This window comes from Prosopis cineraria, unplaced genomic scaffold (genome assembly GCF_029017545.1).
Source record: "Prosopis cineraria cultivar Desert tree isolate PC_DT_omini unplaced genomic scaffold, ASM2901754v1 PC12, whole genome shotgun sequence".
Lineage (NCBI taxonomy): Eukaryota > Viridiplantae > Streptophyta > Magnoliopsida > Fabales > Fabaceae > Prosopis > Prosopis cineraria.
In genome coordinates this window covers 38,319,343-38,336,836 of record NW_026555343.1, presented here as the reverse complement: position 1 = coordinate 38,336,836, position 17,494 = coordinate 38,319,343, and the positions used below count along the sequence as shown (strand labels likewise).

At 30.8% G+C, this 17,494-nt stretch overlaps 1 protein-coding gene and 2 pseudogenes across 1 annotated transcript; 1 reads left to right on the top strand and 2 right to left on the bottom strand.

The window, feature by feature from the left end:
- Positions 1–3,406: 3,406 nt before the first annotated feature.
- Positions 3,407–4,368, top strand: LOC129289551 (ESCRT-related protein CHMP1B-like). Its single transcript, XM_054926328.1, has one exon. The coding sequence runs from the start codon at positions 3,555–3,557 to the stop codon at positions 4,164–4,166; it is 612 nt and encodes a 203-aa protein (XP_054782303.1). The 5' UTR covers positions 3,407–3,554; the 3' UTR covers positions 4,167–4,368.
- Positions 4,369–13,030: 8,662 nt separating this feature from the next.
- Positions 13,031–13,649, bottom strand: LOC129289334 (ESCRT-related protein CHMP1B-like; annotated as a pseudogene).
- Positions 13,650–15,009: 1,360 nt separating this feature from the next.
- LOC129289333 (ESCRT-related protein CHMP1B-like) lies at positions 15,010–15,627 on the bottom strand (annotated as a pseudogene).
- Positions 15,628–17,494: the final 1,867 nt, after the last annotated feature.

The following is a 17,494-nucleotide window of genomic DNA, read 5'->3' as shown; positions in this document are numbered from 1 at the left end:
TTCTACAAGAGACAATTATAAAGCTTCTTTTTTTTGTAGCAAACCAAAGAAAAACCACAACGATCAGTGAACCTTTGATTTGTCTTATGCTTAATCCATATCAATAAGGCTCCAAGGCAGACCAAAAAGAAGGAATTGGATTCAATGGATAATGAGCATCTCCAAGTAAAGCTTGTAATAGGTTTTGAGTTGATATATAAGAAAGCAAGACAGCAAACATTACTTTCTTTTTTATCCTTGATCATCTTGGCATTCCAATTACAAAGTAGAGGCATAGTTGGATGATGATTTCAAGCACAACCAGAAGGATTGAAAACACCTAATGAAATAATTTTGTCACTTGTATCATACCAATGACATACATAAAAAATATAGTGGTATTGACTATGAAATTTTAACAATACTTGACTAGGTTGATGGGTAATTCCATCCATTATGAAATGCAAGATTCCTCTTTTGCCAAATCAAATTGAGGAGTATAATAATACCTCTCAACTAAAGTTCAACCCATCCTTGTGTAAGTAAGACAGCATAGAAACAATCTAGTTAGACAATCTAACAACCTCAATGTCTGAGGAGTGGATAGACAAAGCACTAAATCATGTAAGTCTAGTATAATTACAATTACCAAACAAATGTGTCAATGACTTAGAATTTGGACATTCAAAGACACATTGAAATTGTACATTTAAATGACACTATTGAATGATGTCTCTAATTAGAATTGCTGAATGGATCAGTTTGCATATGAACAAGAGGTACTTATGTGGCAACTTAATTTTCTATAGAAAATTCTAGAAAGAATCATTAGAGATAGAAGTTTCATGCCTACAGATGGAAGAAAAACCATCTTTGATAAAATAAGAACCATTAGAACTTAGTGACCAAAGTAGCTTATCATCTAGAGAAAGTAAGGAAAAAGGAGTTTTGAGAATGGCTTGAGCATCATAAGGCCCATATGTTTTCTAAATCACATCTCTATTCCAATTATAGGGAGAACAAGGTGAATTTCTGTATATCGCAAGATCAAATACTTGGTTGATATTGAACCTATTAAGCAAATTTTAGTTAATCAATTTCCACCAAAGTTGATGATCAAATATAATATTAACTCTAGAACCTATTTACCATTTCATATTTTTAAGAATGATGTCCTGAGAGTCCAAGATGCCCTTCCAAAATCATAAAGTATTATAAGGTTTCTTTCGTTTAATGTGACTAGAGAGATCAATATATTTTATCTTGAGAGTGTTACTGAGTAGGGAGTTTGGTTGAGAGAATAAAGTCCTCTACATTTGTTTGGCAAGCAAAGCCAAATTCATTTGATGAGATGATCAAATACCAAGCCCACCTTTAGAGATGGGAGCAAAGAGGAAATCCTTCTTAGCCAACTGCATCCTTTTTGAATCATGATCAAAACCCCAAAAGAAATCAATTAGCTTGGAATCAATAACGCTACAAATTTTCTTTAACGGTTTAATGTATGACAGTAAATAAATATTTGATGTATATAACACAGACTTGATTAAAGTTAAGCGTGAGGCTTGAGAAAGCAATTTGACCCTCCAGCTAGAAATATTTTTGTTGATAGAAGCAAGAAGATGCTCATAAAGTATAGATTTGTCTTTACCAGTATCTAGCCAAGTTCCCAAATATTTACCAAGCTTATTTGCTATTATGCAACCAAGTTGAGGTAAAACAAAATTCCTCATATCAGGAGTCATACTAGGATTGAGAACCATGATGGATTTATCCTTATTGATATCTAACCCATACTACTTGCAAAAAGTGTTCAGTATATCTTTAGTTGTGACAAGATTAGCATTGTTACACTTAAAGAAAAATGTTGAGTCATTTGCATACAAAAGGTATGTGATTGAGTAAGCATCATTGCATATTTTAATACCTTTCAAAGCACCTAGTTGTTCCTTATGTAAGATGAGGCTAGACAAGATATTTGGAGCAAGAATGTAGAGATAAGGGAATAAGGGTCCCCTTGCCTCATTCCATTAGAAGGATATATTGGTGGTGTAGCTTTGCCATTAAAAAGAACTTGGTAATGAACCGTGGAGGTACATTGTTAAATCAGTTGAGTCAATCTTGATAGAAAATTTACCTTAATAAGGATTGCTTCAATGAAAGACCAAGATATCCTATCAAAAGCCTTTTCAAAGTTAATTTTCCAAGCAACTAATTTCTTCCTCTTACCTTTGGCTGAATGAACTTGATACATTAGATTTACAGCTAGAGCCAGTAATTCGGGCCAAACCCAATGGGCTAGCCCGAATTGGCCCGAAAAATTTTAAGGCCGGACTTAGAAAAAAGATGTTTTTTTATGTTCAGGCAACCCGAATAGGCTCTAAAAAATTCAGGCCAAGCCCGGTTCGAATACCCGAATAAAAAAAATTATATTTTTAAAAAATATATATAATATAATAAATATTAATTAATTCTTTAAGTTTTAGATCATTTTATACTAAAATATCATATATTTATGTCCTAGACATCGTTTAAGTATTAAAAAAATATATTATATATTTTTTATAAAATAAAATAATTAATTTTAAAGTAAAAAATAATTAAAAATAATTTTAAAAATTAAATTCGAGTATTCGGGCCGCCCGAAGCCCGAAAGAATTCGGGCCGAGCTTGACTATTTGGACTTTTCAAAGAGTCGAGCCTATTCAGGTTCGGGCCTATTCTGGCTGAGCCCCAATAGGCCCAACTCACCCGAATTACCGACTCTATTTACAGCAAATAGAATATTGTTTGTGATAAGTCTTCCTTTCACATAAACAGTTTGAAAAGGAAAGATTAGCTTAGACATTAATTTAAATTAACTTTTTACTTTATTCTTTTTTCATCGACTCACGTTGTTGGAAGGTTAAAACTCATAGCCGTACCCACTGCTTGATGTTACCATGTTTTGCTCATACTTTATTCTTTTTACTAAACCATTTACAGTAACTTAAATAAACTTTTTACTATATTCTTTTTTTATCAACTCACGTTGTTGGGAGGTTGAAACTCATAGCCATACCCACCACTTGATGTTACTATATTTTGTTCATACTTTTATAATCTTTTGATTAATGGATGCTTTTTTATTAAAAAAAATAAAACTGAAACTTATACTATATTAATTAGAAATTTTTTAAAATAATTTTAATTAGATATCACAGTTTATGATTTTTAAAAAATAACTATTAAATTCAAATTAAGGATTTTTATAAGCTTAAAATTTTAAAACTAAAGATTAAAATAAAAACACGCTTTATTAATAGAATAAATAATAATAAATGAAAACACGCTTTTCTGCTTTAGTTTGACCTTTTTCTAACGGCATCTTTTTTTTTTTTTTTGTCAGATTTCTAAGGGTATCTTAATAGACGCTCCCTCTGCTATATTATGTCTGGCCCTCTCACCCTAACCCCCAAATCTATAGGAAAGCCGAAAGCCCTAGCTGATATCTTATCTCACAATTTCTCTTTGTTCTGTTTTTGAAATCTTTGGTCTTTGATCGTGCCGACTAGGTAACGAGTTGGGTGGAAATCATGGGCAACACGGAGAAGCTGATGAACCAGATTATGGAATTGAAATTCACCTCCAAATCCCTTCAACGCCAAGCCCGTAAATGCGAGAAGGAAGAGAAAGCCGAGAAGCTCAAAGTCAAGAAAGCCATTGAGAAAAACAACATGGACGGTGCTCGCATCTACGCTGAGAACGCCATCCGCAAGCGAACCGAGCAGATGAATTATCTGCGGCTCGCCTCTCGGCTTGACGCCGTTGTGGCTCGGCTCGATACCCAAGCCAAGATGAACACCATCAGCAAGTCAATGGGTAATATTGTGAAGTCCCTTGAATCTTCCTTGACTACTGGTAATCTCCAGAAGATGTCTGAGACCATGGACCAATTTGAGAAGCAGTTTGTGAACATGGAGGTTCAGGCGGAGTTCATGGAGAGCTCCATGGCTGGATCCACTTCCCTATCTACTCCCGAAGGGGAAGTCAATAGCTTGATGCAACAGGTGGCCGATGATTATGGCCTTGAGGTTTCGGTTGGTCTGCCCCAGCCTGCAGCGCACGCAGTGCCCACTAAGGAGGCTGAGAAGGTCGACGAAGATGACCTGTCTAGGCGGCTTGCCGAACTCAAGGCTAGAGGTTAAAAGTTGAATTCTTAATTGGGTTTATGACTGCAATATATATACGTTTGCGTAATCATAGTGACTGGGAGTTTGGCCATTAAACATTATCCTTAGAATGAGTGATTTGTGTATATCAAACTGAATTTGGCTGAGTCATTATGCAGACTTTCCGTGGGCATTTCGATGCCCTTTGCTTAATGCCATAATATGGTTGGTTTGTGTATTGACTGCGATAACGTGAATTCTTTAAATTTGCTTATTGTGTGCATCCTCAATTTTGGGTTTTGTGTATGTTAGAGATTAAGAGGGCATATGTCTTTATGATGTTAGTAGTAATTTGTTGAAATGTAAATATGCTCAAATGGTTTCCCATTTCTAGTAACTGCTGGCTTAGACATTTGTGGATTTTGAGAGGCTACTGCAGCGGCATTATAGATCTAAGGAAATGCTGAATTTTTGAAACAGAAAAGTGTTTAGAGGCATTTACACTGTTCATTTAGTTTGAAGGTTGATTTCATTGTGATACTGATAATGCCCTGTATGAAACTGCTGGGATCAGTAAGCTAAGAAGTTCTTGGATGTTTTCTGGGGGATCGGCATTGTCAGTTGTTTCTTTTGTAATTTTGGCACTAATTTGATCAGGATGAGATAGATGGAGGCAAGTTTTGGTTAAAAAATGAAAACCTATTTTGTTGACAGATGCAGTTGGGCTAAAATGCTAAATATGGAGTATTGAGGCCTTATGGGTTCGGATTTCATATTTTGGAGGAGTCTTGGTAGGGACTTCTTTAGAAATTGGTTTCATGTGATATTGTGGTTCATGAAACTCTAGATTATAATGGTAAAATCAAAACTCAAGATTATGGATGGTAAATTACTTTTTTTTAGGAACCATGATATAATAGAAGTATATCTCAAAGACTAGGCAAGTTAAGTGCGAATCATTGCCTATTCAAGACAATCATTGTCCTAGTTGTTCTTCTCTTGAAGTTTTCCTGAATGATTTGTTGGGATCATAGCATGCTAATCTTTATATGGTGAAAACTGTGTGTAGCATGAATCCATCTTAATCTTTTTTTAATTTTGACAAATATCTAGGTTTATAGTGAAGGTGCATCTAAAGTGTGTGCAGAAAGTGCTGAATTATGTTATTGGTTTATGTCAACATTGTGCTTGATCTGTGAAGATTGATGCATGCAAAAGGAAAACATTCTTAACTTGGACTGCATTATTAAACAAGTATGCGGAAATCATACAATGCTTCTTGTCTTGCATGATGTGAATGTTTGTGGCTTCCAAGTGATTGAGAAATCTAATTCTCATTTCTTTCAACTGGTGTTAGTTGTCTTGTGCACCTCGCAGGTTGATTTTGATTCTTAGTTTTTGCATTTTAGTGCTGTGAAATATTTGACTTGATGAATAAGCTTCAGTTTTGTGCATTTTGGTTCACACAATTGAACTTGGGTTGGGGTAAGTCATACAAAAGTAAGTTGGGTCTGTACGATTTGTTCTAAATGATTTGGGGAATTGAAAACCTGAAAATTCTGCTCCGGATAATAATGTTCTGTAACATTGCCAAGCACCATAAAATATATATTCTGTCAGATCAGTTGTCTAGGTGTATGATTTGTCAGCATATTAACATGGGTGTGCAAGTCTGCAGGATAAACCCGCATCTGATATTGTTATGTATAGTTAATGTTCATGTTCAGTGATGGTCTATGTAATTTCATTTGAAATTGTTCTCTGATAAGTGGGCCATAGTTTTAGCAGATTTTATGTTTTAAGAGGACTCATTACAGAAAATATTTCAATATACATATTACCTCAACATCCCCTCTTGTTGCTGAATGATTTTCTTTTTACATGCCTCTCCTTTCGGCTGCAAGAGATCCATGTATCAATTTCTTGTTGGCTTTGTTCAAGAGGCATAATCTACTTGCAAGAGATGGTGTATTTGCAACCAGATTGTGCTTGCCTGCCTCCCTGGTTTTCCCTCTTTGATACATCTTTCTTCTGTCAATTTTTCTGACAGCTGGTTTGTGCATGTGTACATGTGTCTGTGTTGCATCTAAAACTTCATTTTCAATTCTTATCAATCAATCTTTCTTATTGTTATAAATGGCAAGGTCAATGTACTACACGCAACTAAAAAGTGTTTATAACTTTGTTCCATTCCCCTTTTTTGTTTGCCTATCATCTCCAGGTTGTTATTCGTCTTTACTTTCTCGCTTCCTAATTTATATTTCCAGATTCGATGGGTTTGGCTGGGTCTGGTTCCTTGGAATATTTTGTCTTCTTGTACCACTATGTCAAATTTTAATATTAAAATATTAATAGGAGTACAATTTAATTTTTATCAACTTTGGTTTACCGTGACAAATAGTCACCTGTGAAGGGGCGACTCATTGTTAACTATACAAGTCAAAATTACTTAAATTTGAGTCTTCATAATGGATTCTCAATCATATTTCACAAACAAATAATAATTTATAAGTTTCATATTTCAATCAAGATTATCTGGGGTCTATTTTTGCTTAAAAGTATGCATCCGATTCTTTGTTAATTGAAGACTTGACCTTTTTGAAGGTAAAAATTTGAGTCTTTTAAAAGCTCCGTGTCCTTATTTAATAGATGCAAAAAGTTAAAATGGATTTATGCCAGGGTTAATATATAATTTAAAGGGAGAATTATAGTTAAATTTCACACAAGAAAATTAATTATTGTAAGATGCATTGATAATTGAATTAAATTACATTGACAAGTGGGCAGTTTAGTTCAGTTGTTAATGAATCTTGTAGTAATTAATTTCCTTGTGTGGAATTTTAATATAATTGTCCCTAATTTAAATCTTGAACTATAAGTTTAGATGTAACTTGAATTTTAAACTTTTAAAATGTACATTTTAAATTATAAACAATTAAAGTTAAGATAATTTTGTTTTCATTGTTAAATTCAAACAATTGTCTATCAAATGAAGTTTAATTTGTAGTTTTCACTAAATGAGGGTACGAGAAATAGGGAGAATGAAATTTGGTGAAAATTATATATTAAATTTTAATTTTTAAAAAATTAATAGAGGTTTATTAACATTTAACAGTAAGGGTAAAATTGTATTAACTTTAATTATTTAAAGTTCAGGATGAATATTTTAAAAGTTTAAAGTTTAAATTATTACTGAATTAATAGTTTAGAATTTAAATTGCATATACAGAAATTTAGAACAAATCATCCAAAAAAGGCAATGATTCGCACTTAACTTGCCTAGGCTCTGAGATATACTTCTATAATATCATGATACTTTAAAAAAAAAAAAAGTAATTTACCACCCATAATCTTGAGGCCTTTTGGACCACTATAATCTGGAGTTTAACAAACAGTAGTTGCCAAGTGGGGCGAATGCGGTCAACCCTTACGTTTCAATGCCTTCAGATATGTTTAGATTTTAATTGAGTATAATTAATTATAAAAAAATTAATTAATATTATTAATTTTAATTGGATGATTTCATAATTGATTTATAAAATCCATTAATAAGACTGATTTTAATTAAAATTAAAAAGTAGAATTAAAAATAAGGTAAAGTCATAATTTTGTGAAAATATATCCAAATACTCTTGTTATATATTAAAATTAATTATGAATTCAAAACTATATGTTTTAAAAAATTTCAAACACCCGTTATACATGTCAAAATTAATTATAAATTAATTTTTTTTTAAAATATAATAATACCCATACATGCCAAGATTAATCATGAACTCAAAATGATGATTATCCTATAAGCTACTATTACTTACTTTTCAATTATACTTTTTAAAAAATTTATCCAAAAATTATATAAATTATTTTACAAATCATATTTTTGATTTTATAATTAATTTTGAAATATATAGTGCTAGTTTGGTTAACATTTGAAATCAATTTTTGAGTAAAAAAATTATAATTTTGTAAAAATATATTCAAACACCTCTATTACATGTTAAAATTAATTATAAATTCAAAACTACATTTTTTTTAAAATGTCAAAACACTCATTGTACATGCTAAAATTAATTATAAATTTAAAATTATAGTTTTTTTTTTAAATATCCAAACCCCTCTATACATGTCAAAATTAATTACACACAAAAAATAATGATTTGTAGAATAATTTATATAATTTTTGGATAAATTTTTCGAAAAGTATAATTGAACATATGAATTAAAAAGCAAGTAATAGTGTAGCTTATGAGATAGTCATAGTTTTTTATTCATAATTGATTTTAGCATATATGGGATATTTGAATATTTTTAATAAAACTATAATTTTTGGTTCGTAGTTAATTTTGACATGCATAATGGATATTTGAATATTTTTTGAAAAATATGGTTTTAGACTTAGTTAATTTTAACATGTAACAGGGATATTTGAATATATTTCACAAAATCATGATTTTATTTGATTTTTAATTCTTCTTTTCAATTTTATTTTTCAATTATGATTAAAATTAATTTTATAAATCAATTATATTCTTCATAATATAATCAATTATATTTAAAATCAATGATATTAATTAATATTTTTTATAATTAATTATACTCAACTGAAAACACATGGTGTGTGCCTGTTATGATTATTTGCACGGAAATTATGTTTTGATAAAAAATCATCCAAACACTATCATTTTTACATTATTGATTATCTTGTCTAAAACTGCGTTTTGTCTTCGGCTGATATTCCCAACTTTCCAATATCAATTTCAGAATATCTGAACTAAATATACCCCTAGCATTTCATGGCTCATGGCTCATGGCTCATGGCATTACGTTCATGCAGACATCTTCACATCCGAAGATACCTCCGGACGAACACTTAATCTGGCATTCATTTGTATAAGAGTTTCGAACATTTATTATATACGTGTATTAAATAATTTTTATAAATATTAAATATATTACTATTATATTTTTATCAAATAAATGAAGGTAAATTTAATAATATGGAAAATTTAATCTTTTGGTCTCTATAATTTTAGCATAGTTATACATGAATTCCTAAATTTTAATTTATTATAACTCAATCTTTATAGTTTTGACTCAATTCTTAAATTAAAAAAGATTCAATTATTTTAAAATGTTAATCAATTAAAAATTTAAATAATTTAAAATTAGTCTTTAAATTTCAAAATAATTTTAATCTTTCCAATTTTTTTTTCTAAAATACAAGAATCAATATTTTAAATAATGTTGAACAAATTTAATAATATCATATAGAACTTTATCAATATTTTAATTTTCAAAAGAAATATCTTTTATGGTAATTTATATATTTAAAATTGATTATGGCTAAATCATTCAAACATCTTCAATTCTGTCAAATTTAATCTTAAAAAAATAATATTCAAATACGATCACATTTTAACATAATCAATTATAATTAAAATTAATTATATTAATTAATTTTTTTTATAATTAGTTATATATATCCAATTAAAATTCACACAAGTCCAATGTCACATGAAACCAACTTCTTTAAAAAGGCCCTTCCAAAACTCTCCAAAGTATGAAGTCTGAACCCATAAGGCCTCAACACTTCGTACTTAGCATTGTAGCCCAACTCTGTCAACAAAATATGTTTTCATTTTTAACCAAAAAATGCTACCATTTATATCATTCAAAATTTCAAATCGTGCCAAAATTGCAAGAGAATCAACTGAAACTACCAATCCAAATGGGTCCAATGTCACATGATCCGGACAATTTCATAAAGGGCGGTATAAGTATCAGTATCAACATGAAATCAACCTTCATACTGAATGAACAGTGTAAATTCCTATAAACACTTTTGATGCTATCAAAATTTTATTTTACCATGTAAGTAACCAAACAATCATTTCATAATTTATCTTCCATGCAGTTTCACTTATAATTCTTGATAGTATTCATAGTAGATTAAGACCTTTTGACTGATGCACTTGTCACTTATAATATCAAAGTTAATTCTAAAAACAAATACATCTTCGGATATATAATGTGCAAAAATGCTATTTAGGGATTAAGTTTACTTAATTGAAGTAAAGTGGAAAGAAATGAAAAAATAATAATAATAGAGGGAAAAAGTCAGTTTTAATAAAAAAATAAATAGCTATAAATAAAATAACAAGCATAAAATATTACATGGGTCGTGAAAATTATGAGTATAAAAAAGAAAAAAAAATTGAATGGCATAAGAAATTAAGTAATATCATTTATCATTGGAGGCAATTGATATTTGAGATAACGGGGCAATTGATATCTGAGATAAGGGCATATAATACACATATCATATATATTATTAAAGAACTTGCAAAATATTTGTGGGGGCAGTTGCCTCTCCTAAACAGCTTCAGTAGCCTTTGAAACTCCACAATTGTCATAGTCAGCCGTCATCATAAATGGGAAACCATTTGACCATATTCACATTTCAACAATTTACAACAAACATCATAAAAGACATATAACGTCTCTCTCTCTCTCTCTCTCTCTCTCTCTACCAATAAGAAAGCTTCATTAAAGAAGATCAACAAAGTTTACAAACAGAAGGCAATGCAAGAAACAACAACAAAAGTCATAAGCCATATCAAGTAAAGACCTAAACAGAACAAAAAGAAAGAAGATGAATATCAGCCTATGCCTTCCTTATCTCTATTGAGAACAGAATGTTGGTCTGAAATCTGAGAATAGCTCCAGTCCTTTAACGAAATGGAGGAGAGAGGGAGTAGGGGACTAAAACTCTAGCCAACCCTTGAGAGTAGAGGCTACCAACCAATCAACAGTGGAGTTTCCGTCTCACTTAACAAACAAGACGGAAATAAAGCAAAGGGACTCCAAGATAATCATCCGATCTCTAAGTATCCCATGAGATGTTCAAGGGCAAAGAGACTATCATTTCAAGAGAAAGATTTAAACTGGTCGTGAGTCCATCTCCACTATAACATTGCAAAAGCTAAATTCTAAAGAAATCTGGATGGCTTTCTAGCAGGCAAGGATCTCAGACATAAAGCTTGTATTAGCCGCAACTAAGTCATGCCAGCCTTTCAAAAATTGTCCTGAGTTGTCTTGGACTACTACTCCAATGGCTACCGTTCGTATGGAAATAAAGAAAGTGCCATTACAATTAATCTGAATGGTTCCCATAGTGGGAGAAACCTATTTGTCATTAAAGGGATCTAGACTCGGTGAGGGGGTTCAACAGTAAAATTAATTCTCCAATATTCATTTACAACATTAGTAGTGGACCCTATGACATGAGAAGGGTTTATAGCCGCCGTAGAGAAGACTGATGCAAATATGGTTTTCCAAATATTCCAATATAGTCAAGCAATATAAGCTTTGTCATAATCCTCTAAAGGATTATTGTCAACCAGAAGTGAGTAGTACCAGTTACCAAATGAGGCAATTTGCATTGGGTTTAGAAGAAAAGACAGATAAGAACTAAACTAGACCCTTCTCGACCAATCATAGAGCAGTAATAGATGTTCTATAGTTTCAGGAATAAACACAACATCCAAAATTAAGGATACACACAATAAGCGAATTTTGAAAAAATTCACATTATCACAGTCAATATACAAAACAACCATATTTTAGAAATAAGAAATGGGCATCCAAACCCCTACACAAAGTCTACTTTATGACTTAGAGCCAAATTCAATTTAATGTGCACAAATCACTCATTCTAAGGATAATGTTTAATGGCCAAACTCTCCGTCACTATGACTACGCAATAGTATATATATTAGAGTTTTGAACCCAATTAAGAATTCAACTTTTGACCTCAAGCCTTGAGTTCGGCAAGCCACCTAGACAGGTCAACTTCGTCGACCTTCTCAACCTCTTTAGCATGCACTACAAGCTGGGGTAGACCAACCGAAACCTCAAGGCCATAATATATTTCAATTTAATTAATTAATTTTATTAATTAATATATCTTTAAGGTAGTGTTTGGATTGATAAATTTGAATATGGATTTGAAAATCTTTTATTTTAAATCTCACATTTAAAGTTCATCTATTTAAAATCTTTTGTTTGGATAGTTTAAAAAATTTCAAGTACATCAAAAAATATGTGACGTGCAAAGATTGTGTGAAGATGTTATTTAGAGATTTAGTTTACTTAACTGAAGTGATGTGGGAAGAAATGATAAAAAAACAATAAAGAAACAAAGTTAGTTTTAATGAGAAAAAATGAATAGCCACAAATAAAATAACGACCATAAAATGTTATCTAAGCCATGAAAATTATGGAATAAAAAATACAAAAAATTTAATGGCATATAAAGTTAAGTAATATCATTTATCACTGGAGGTAATGAATATTGAGGAGATAAGAGCATATAATATATATATTACATATTTTCACCAAAGAATTTGCAAAATATTTGTGAGGCCAGTATCCCCCTCTATATAACACATGGGTCCCTCCCTATGCTCCAGTAGCCTCTCAAATTCCCCAAATGCCTTAGCTAGCCTTTATTAGAAATGGGAAACCATTTGACCATATTCACATTTTAACAAGGTACAACTAACATTATAAGGACACATACCCTCTTAATCGCTAATATACGTATACATAAAATCCAAAATTGAGGATACACATAATAAGCAAATTTTAAAAAAATTCACATTATCACAGTCAATAAAAAAAACAACCATGTTATTGAATTAAGCAGGAGGCATCCAAACCCTTGCACAAAGTCTACTTAATGACTTAAAGCCAAATTCAATTTGATATACACAAATCACTCATTCTAAGGATAATGTTTAATGGCCAAACTCCCTGTCACTATGAGTACGCAATAGTATATATATAATTGTAAACCCAATTAAGAATACGCAATAGTATATATATAATTGTAAACCCAATTAAGAATTCAACTTTGGACCTCTAGCCTCGAGTTCAGCAAGTTGCCTAGATAGGTAATCTTCGTTAACCTTCTCAACCTCTTTAGCATGCACTACAAGTTGGGGTAAACCAACCGAAACCTCAAGGCCATAATCATTAACCACCTGTTGCATCAAGATATTGATTTCCCCCTTAAGGTGTAGATAGGGATGTGGATCCAGCCATGGAGCTCTCTATGAACTCTACTTAATCTTTCATGTTCACAAACTGCTTCTTAAACTGGTTTACGGTCTCCGACATGTTTTGGAAATTATTAATAATCAAGAAAGATTCAAGGGACTTCACAATATTACCCATTGACTCACTGATAATGTTCATCTTGGCTTGGGTATCGAGCTAAGCCATAAGATGTCAAGCAAAGTGGTGAGTCGCAAATAATTCCTCTACTCAATTTGCTTGCAGATGTCGTTCTAAGCATAGATACAAGCATTGTCCATGTTGTGTTTTCTCAATGGCTTTCTTTATCTTGAGCTTCTCGACTTTCTCTTCCTTCTCGCATTTACAAGCTAGGCATTGAAGTGATTTTGAGATGAATTTCAATTCCATAATTTAGTTTATCAGCTTTTTCGTGTTGCCCATGATTTCCTCCTAACTAATTACCTAGTAGGTAAGATCAAGACCAAAAACTTCAAAAACATGACAGAAAAATTGTGAGATCTGCTATAGTTTTCCTATAGATTTAGAGGTTAGGGTGAGATATTTAAAGTCTTTTCTAACCGGCATGAATTTGATTTTGCATGAATTATTTGCTCTATAAGTGTTGGGGTACCATAACTAAAAGCATACTTCCAAAAGCTCTCTCTCTCTCTCTCTCATATGTCTAAAGTAGCTAATTTAGATAGGTTGGGTTGCTTTGAATAAATCTGAATATACATAAAAGTTTTTATAGTCAAGCTCATCTACCTCAATTTTTATCTTTAAAAGAGTCAAGTCTTCAAGTTTTGCACCCTCTTTTTAAAAAATATTAACTAATATATTTCAAATTAATTTCTACCTTCAAAAAATATTTTTAATATATTTCAATTTAATTGATTAATTTTATTAGTTAATATATTCTTTGAAATAGTGTTTGGATTGATGAATTTGGATTTGAATTTTATATTTGGAAATCTTTCATTTCAAATCTCACATTTAAAATTCATCTATTTAAAATATTTTATTTGGGTAGTTTAAAAAATTTTAATAGATATACATTGTGTGAAGATTGTGCGAAAATTGTACAAAGATGTTACTTAGGGATTTAATTTACTTAACTGAAGTGATGTAGGAAGAAATGAAAAAAACAATAAAGGGAAAAAGTCAATTTTAATGGAAAAATGAATAGCCACAAATAAAATAATGAGCATAAAATGTTATGTGAACCATGAAAATTATGAGAATAAAAAATAAAAAAATTGAATGGTATACGAAATTAAGTAATATTATTTATCAACAGGGACAATGAATATCAATGAGAGAAGAGCATATAATACACATACTACATATATTCATTAAAAAATTTGTAAAATATTTTGTGGGGCCAGCTGCCCCTTGCATCCCTATGCTCTAATAGCCTCTCAAACTCCTCAAATGCCTTAGCTAGCTGTTATTAGAAATGGGAAACTATTTGACTATATTCAAATTTCAACAAGTTACTATCAACAACATCATAAAGACACTTACCCTCTTAATCTCTATTATACATATGCACAAAATCCAATATTGAGGATACATACAATAAGCAAATTTAAAAAAAAAATTCACATTATCATAGCCAATATAAAAAACAACCGTATTATAGAATTAAGTAGGAGGCATCCAAACCCTTACACAAAGTCTACTTAATGACTCATAGCCAAATTCAATACACAAATCAGTCATTCTAAGGACAATGTTTAATGGCCAAACTCTCTATCACTATGAGTACGCAATAGTATATATATTATAGTTAAAAACTCAGTTAAGAGTTTAACTTTTGACCTCTAGCCTTAGGTTCGGAAAGTTTCCTAGATAGATCATCTTCATTAACCTTCTTAGCCTCCTTAGTGTGCGTTACAGGTTAGGGTAGACTAACCAAAACCTCAAGGCCATAATCATAAACCACTTGTTGCATTATGCTATTAACATCCCCTTGGGTGTAGATAGGGAAGTGGATCTAGCCATGGAGCTCTCCATTGACTTCACTTAAACCTCTAAGTTCACAAATTGCTTCTCAAATTAGTCCATGGTCTTTGACATCTTTTAGAGATTATCAATAGTCAAGAAAGATTCAAGAGACTTCACAATATTGCCCATTACATTGATAATGGTGTTCACCTTGGCTTAAGTATCAAGCCGAGCCATAACAATGTCAAGTAGAGTGGTGAGTCATAGATAATTCCTTTACTCAATTTACTTGTGGATGGCATTCTAAGCATAGATGTAAGCACCGTCCACGTTGTGTTTTCTTAATGGCTTTCTTTATCTTGAGCTTCTCAGCTTTCTCTTCCTTCTCGCATTTACAGGCTAGGCATTGAAGGGATTTTAAGACGAATTTTAATTCCATAATTTGGTTCATCATATTCTCCGTGTTGCCCATGATTTCCTCCTAACTAATTACCTAGTAGGTAAGATCAAGACCAAAAATTTCAAAAACATGACAAAGAGAAATTGTAAGATCAACTAGGGTTTTCCTATATATTTAAGGGTTAGGGTGAGAGGGTGAGATGTTTAGAGTCTTTTCTAACTAGCATGAATTTGATTTTGCATTAATTATTTGCTTTGTAAGTGTTGGGGTACCAAAAAAAAAGTGTCCTTCCAAACTCTCTCTCTCTCTCTCTCTCTCTCTCTAAAGCTAGTGATTTTAATAGGTTGGGTCACTTCAAATAAATTTGAACATACATAAAAGTTTATATAGTTAAGCTTAGTTACCTTAATTTTTTACCTTTAAAAGAGTCAAGTCTTCAAGTTTTATGCCTTTTTTTAAATATCAACTAATATATTTCAAATTAGTTTCTACCTTCAAAAAATATTTTTAATATATATCAATTTAGTTGATTAATTTTATTAATTAATATACTCTCTAAGGTAGCATTTGGATTGATAGATTTAAAATTTAAATCTAAAAATATTTCATTTTAAATCTCACATTTAAAGTTCATCTATTTAAAATTTTTTGTTTGGATAGTTTTAAAAATTTCAAATACATCAACAAATATGCAATGTGTGAAGATTGTGCCAAGATGTTATTTAGGAATTTAGTTTACTTAGCTAAAGTGATGTATGAAAAAAAATAGTAGAGGAAAATTTTTTAGTTTTAATAAGAAAAAATAAATAGCCACAAATAAAATAACGAGCATAAAATGTTACGTGAGCGATGAAAATTATGATAATAAAAATAAAAAAAATGACAGATAATTTTTTTTATCATGAACATGAATTCACTAACTTTTCTTACAACTTTGATTTATTGTCTTCTTCCTCACATAATTTCCCCTCCGCTCACCCCTCATTATCATTAAAAAAAAAACATAAAACATGTGTGGATATTCAAGCCGGCTTGAACTTGAACGAGTTTTGCTTCAAATTTTTTCAAACTTAATCTGAGGTAGTCTAAAAAGTTTGGTTAGAAAAGGAATGATTTTCTTGTACTTAGTCTTAACATTTTTTGGACTTATTATGGCTACATTTTTTAGACTTATTATGCGGCCACATATTGAGCTCCTTTTTGATAAATGATTTCGAAAATTTAACTCAGAAGTTTATCATAGTTTTTAAAATTAATAAAACAAGTCCAGTTAAAAAAAAAACGATGATCGTTGCATGAAAAAAAAAAAGATCAATTAACAACGTTATTTGAAAATTAATAGCGATATGTATAATGAAGTTTATCATATGATTAGCAAGTTATGAAAAATGTGAGTTATTCAAACTAGTGGATGTAGTTGATCCATATTGATAATAGAATCAACTTATTATTCATACATGTGTGTTGTTGACCTGGCAATTTCTTGACTTTTAATTTACATGTTTAGCACATGTATAAGTTAGTTGCCGTAATGCTTTCGCAAAATATGAGTCATTATATTAGCCCTATCAAAAAAAGAAAAAAAGAGAGAGAGAGAGAGTCATTAGCACTGGTTCAATTGTCCTAGGAAAAGTCCCGAGAGCCCTATGCCCGAATTTTTTTTCAAATGACAAGAATTTAATTACAAATTTAGAATTTAAAGAAATATATTAAAAATTAGATGAAACCAACACATCCGATAATGTGAAAACCAACGTTATCAATCAAATCATAATGAAAGTGATGTCATTAATAAAGAAGGTGGGAAAATTATAGGAGAATGATAAAGAAGTACTAAAAAAAAATAAATAATTTAAATTAGATCTTAATTGTCAAACTTTAAAAATTTATAATTTAATTTCTCAATTTTATAATTATGTTGTGCTAAATTTATAATTTA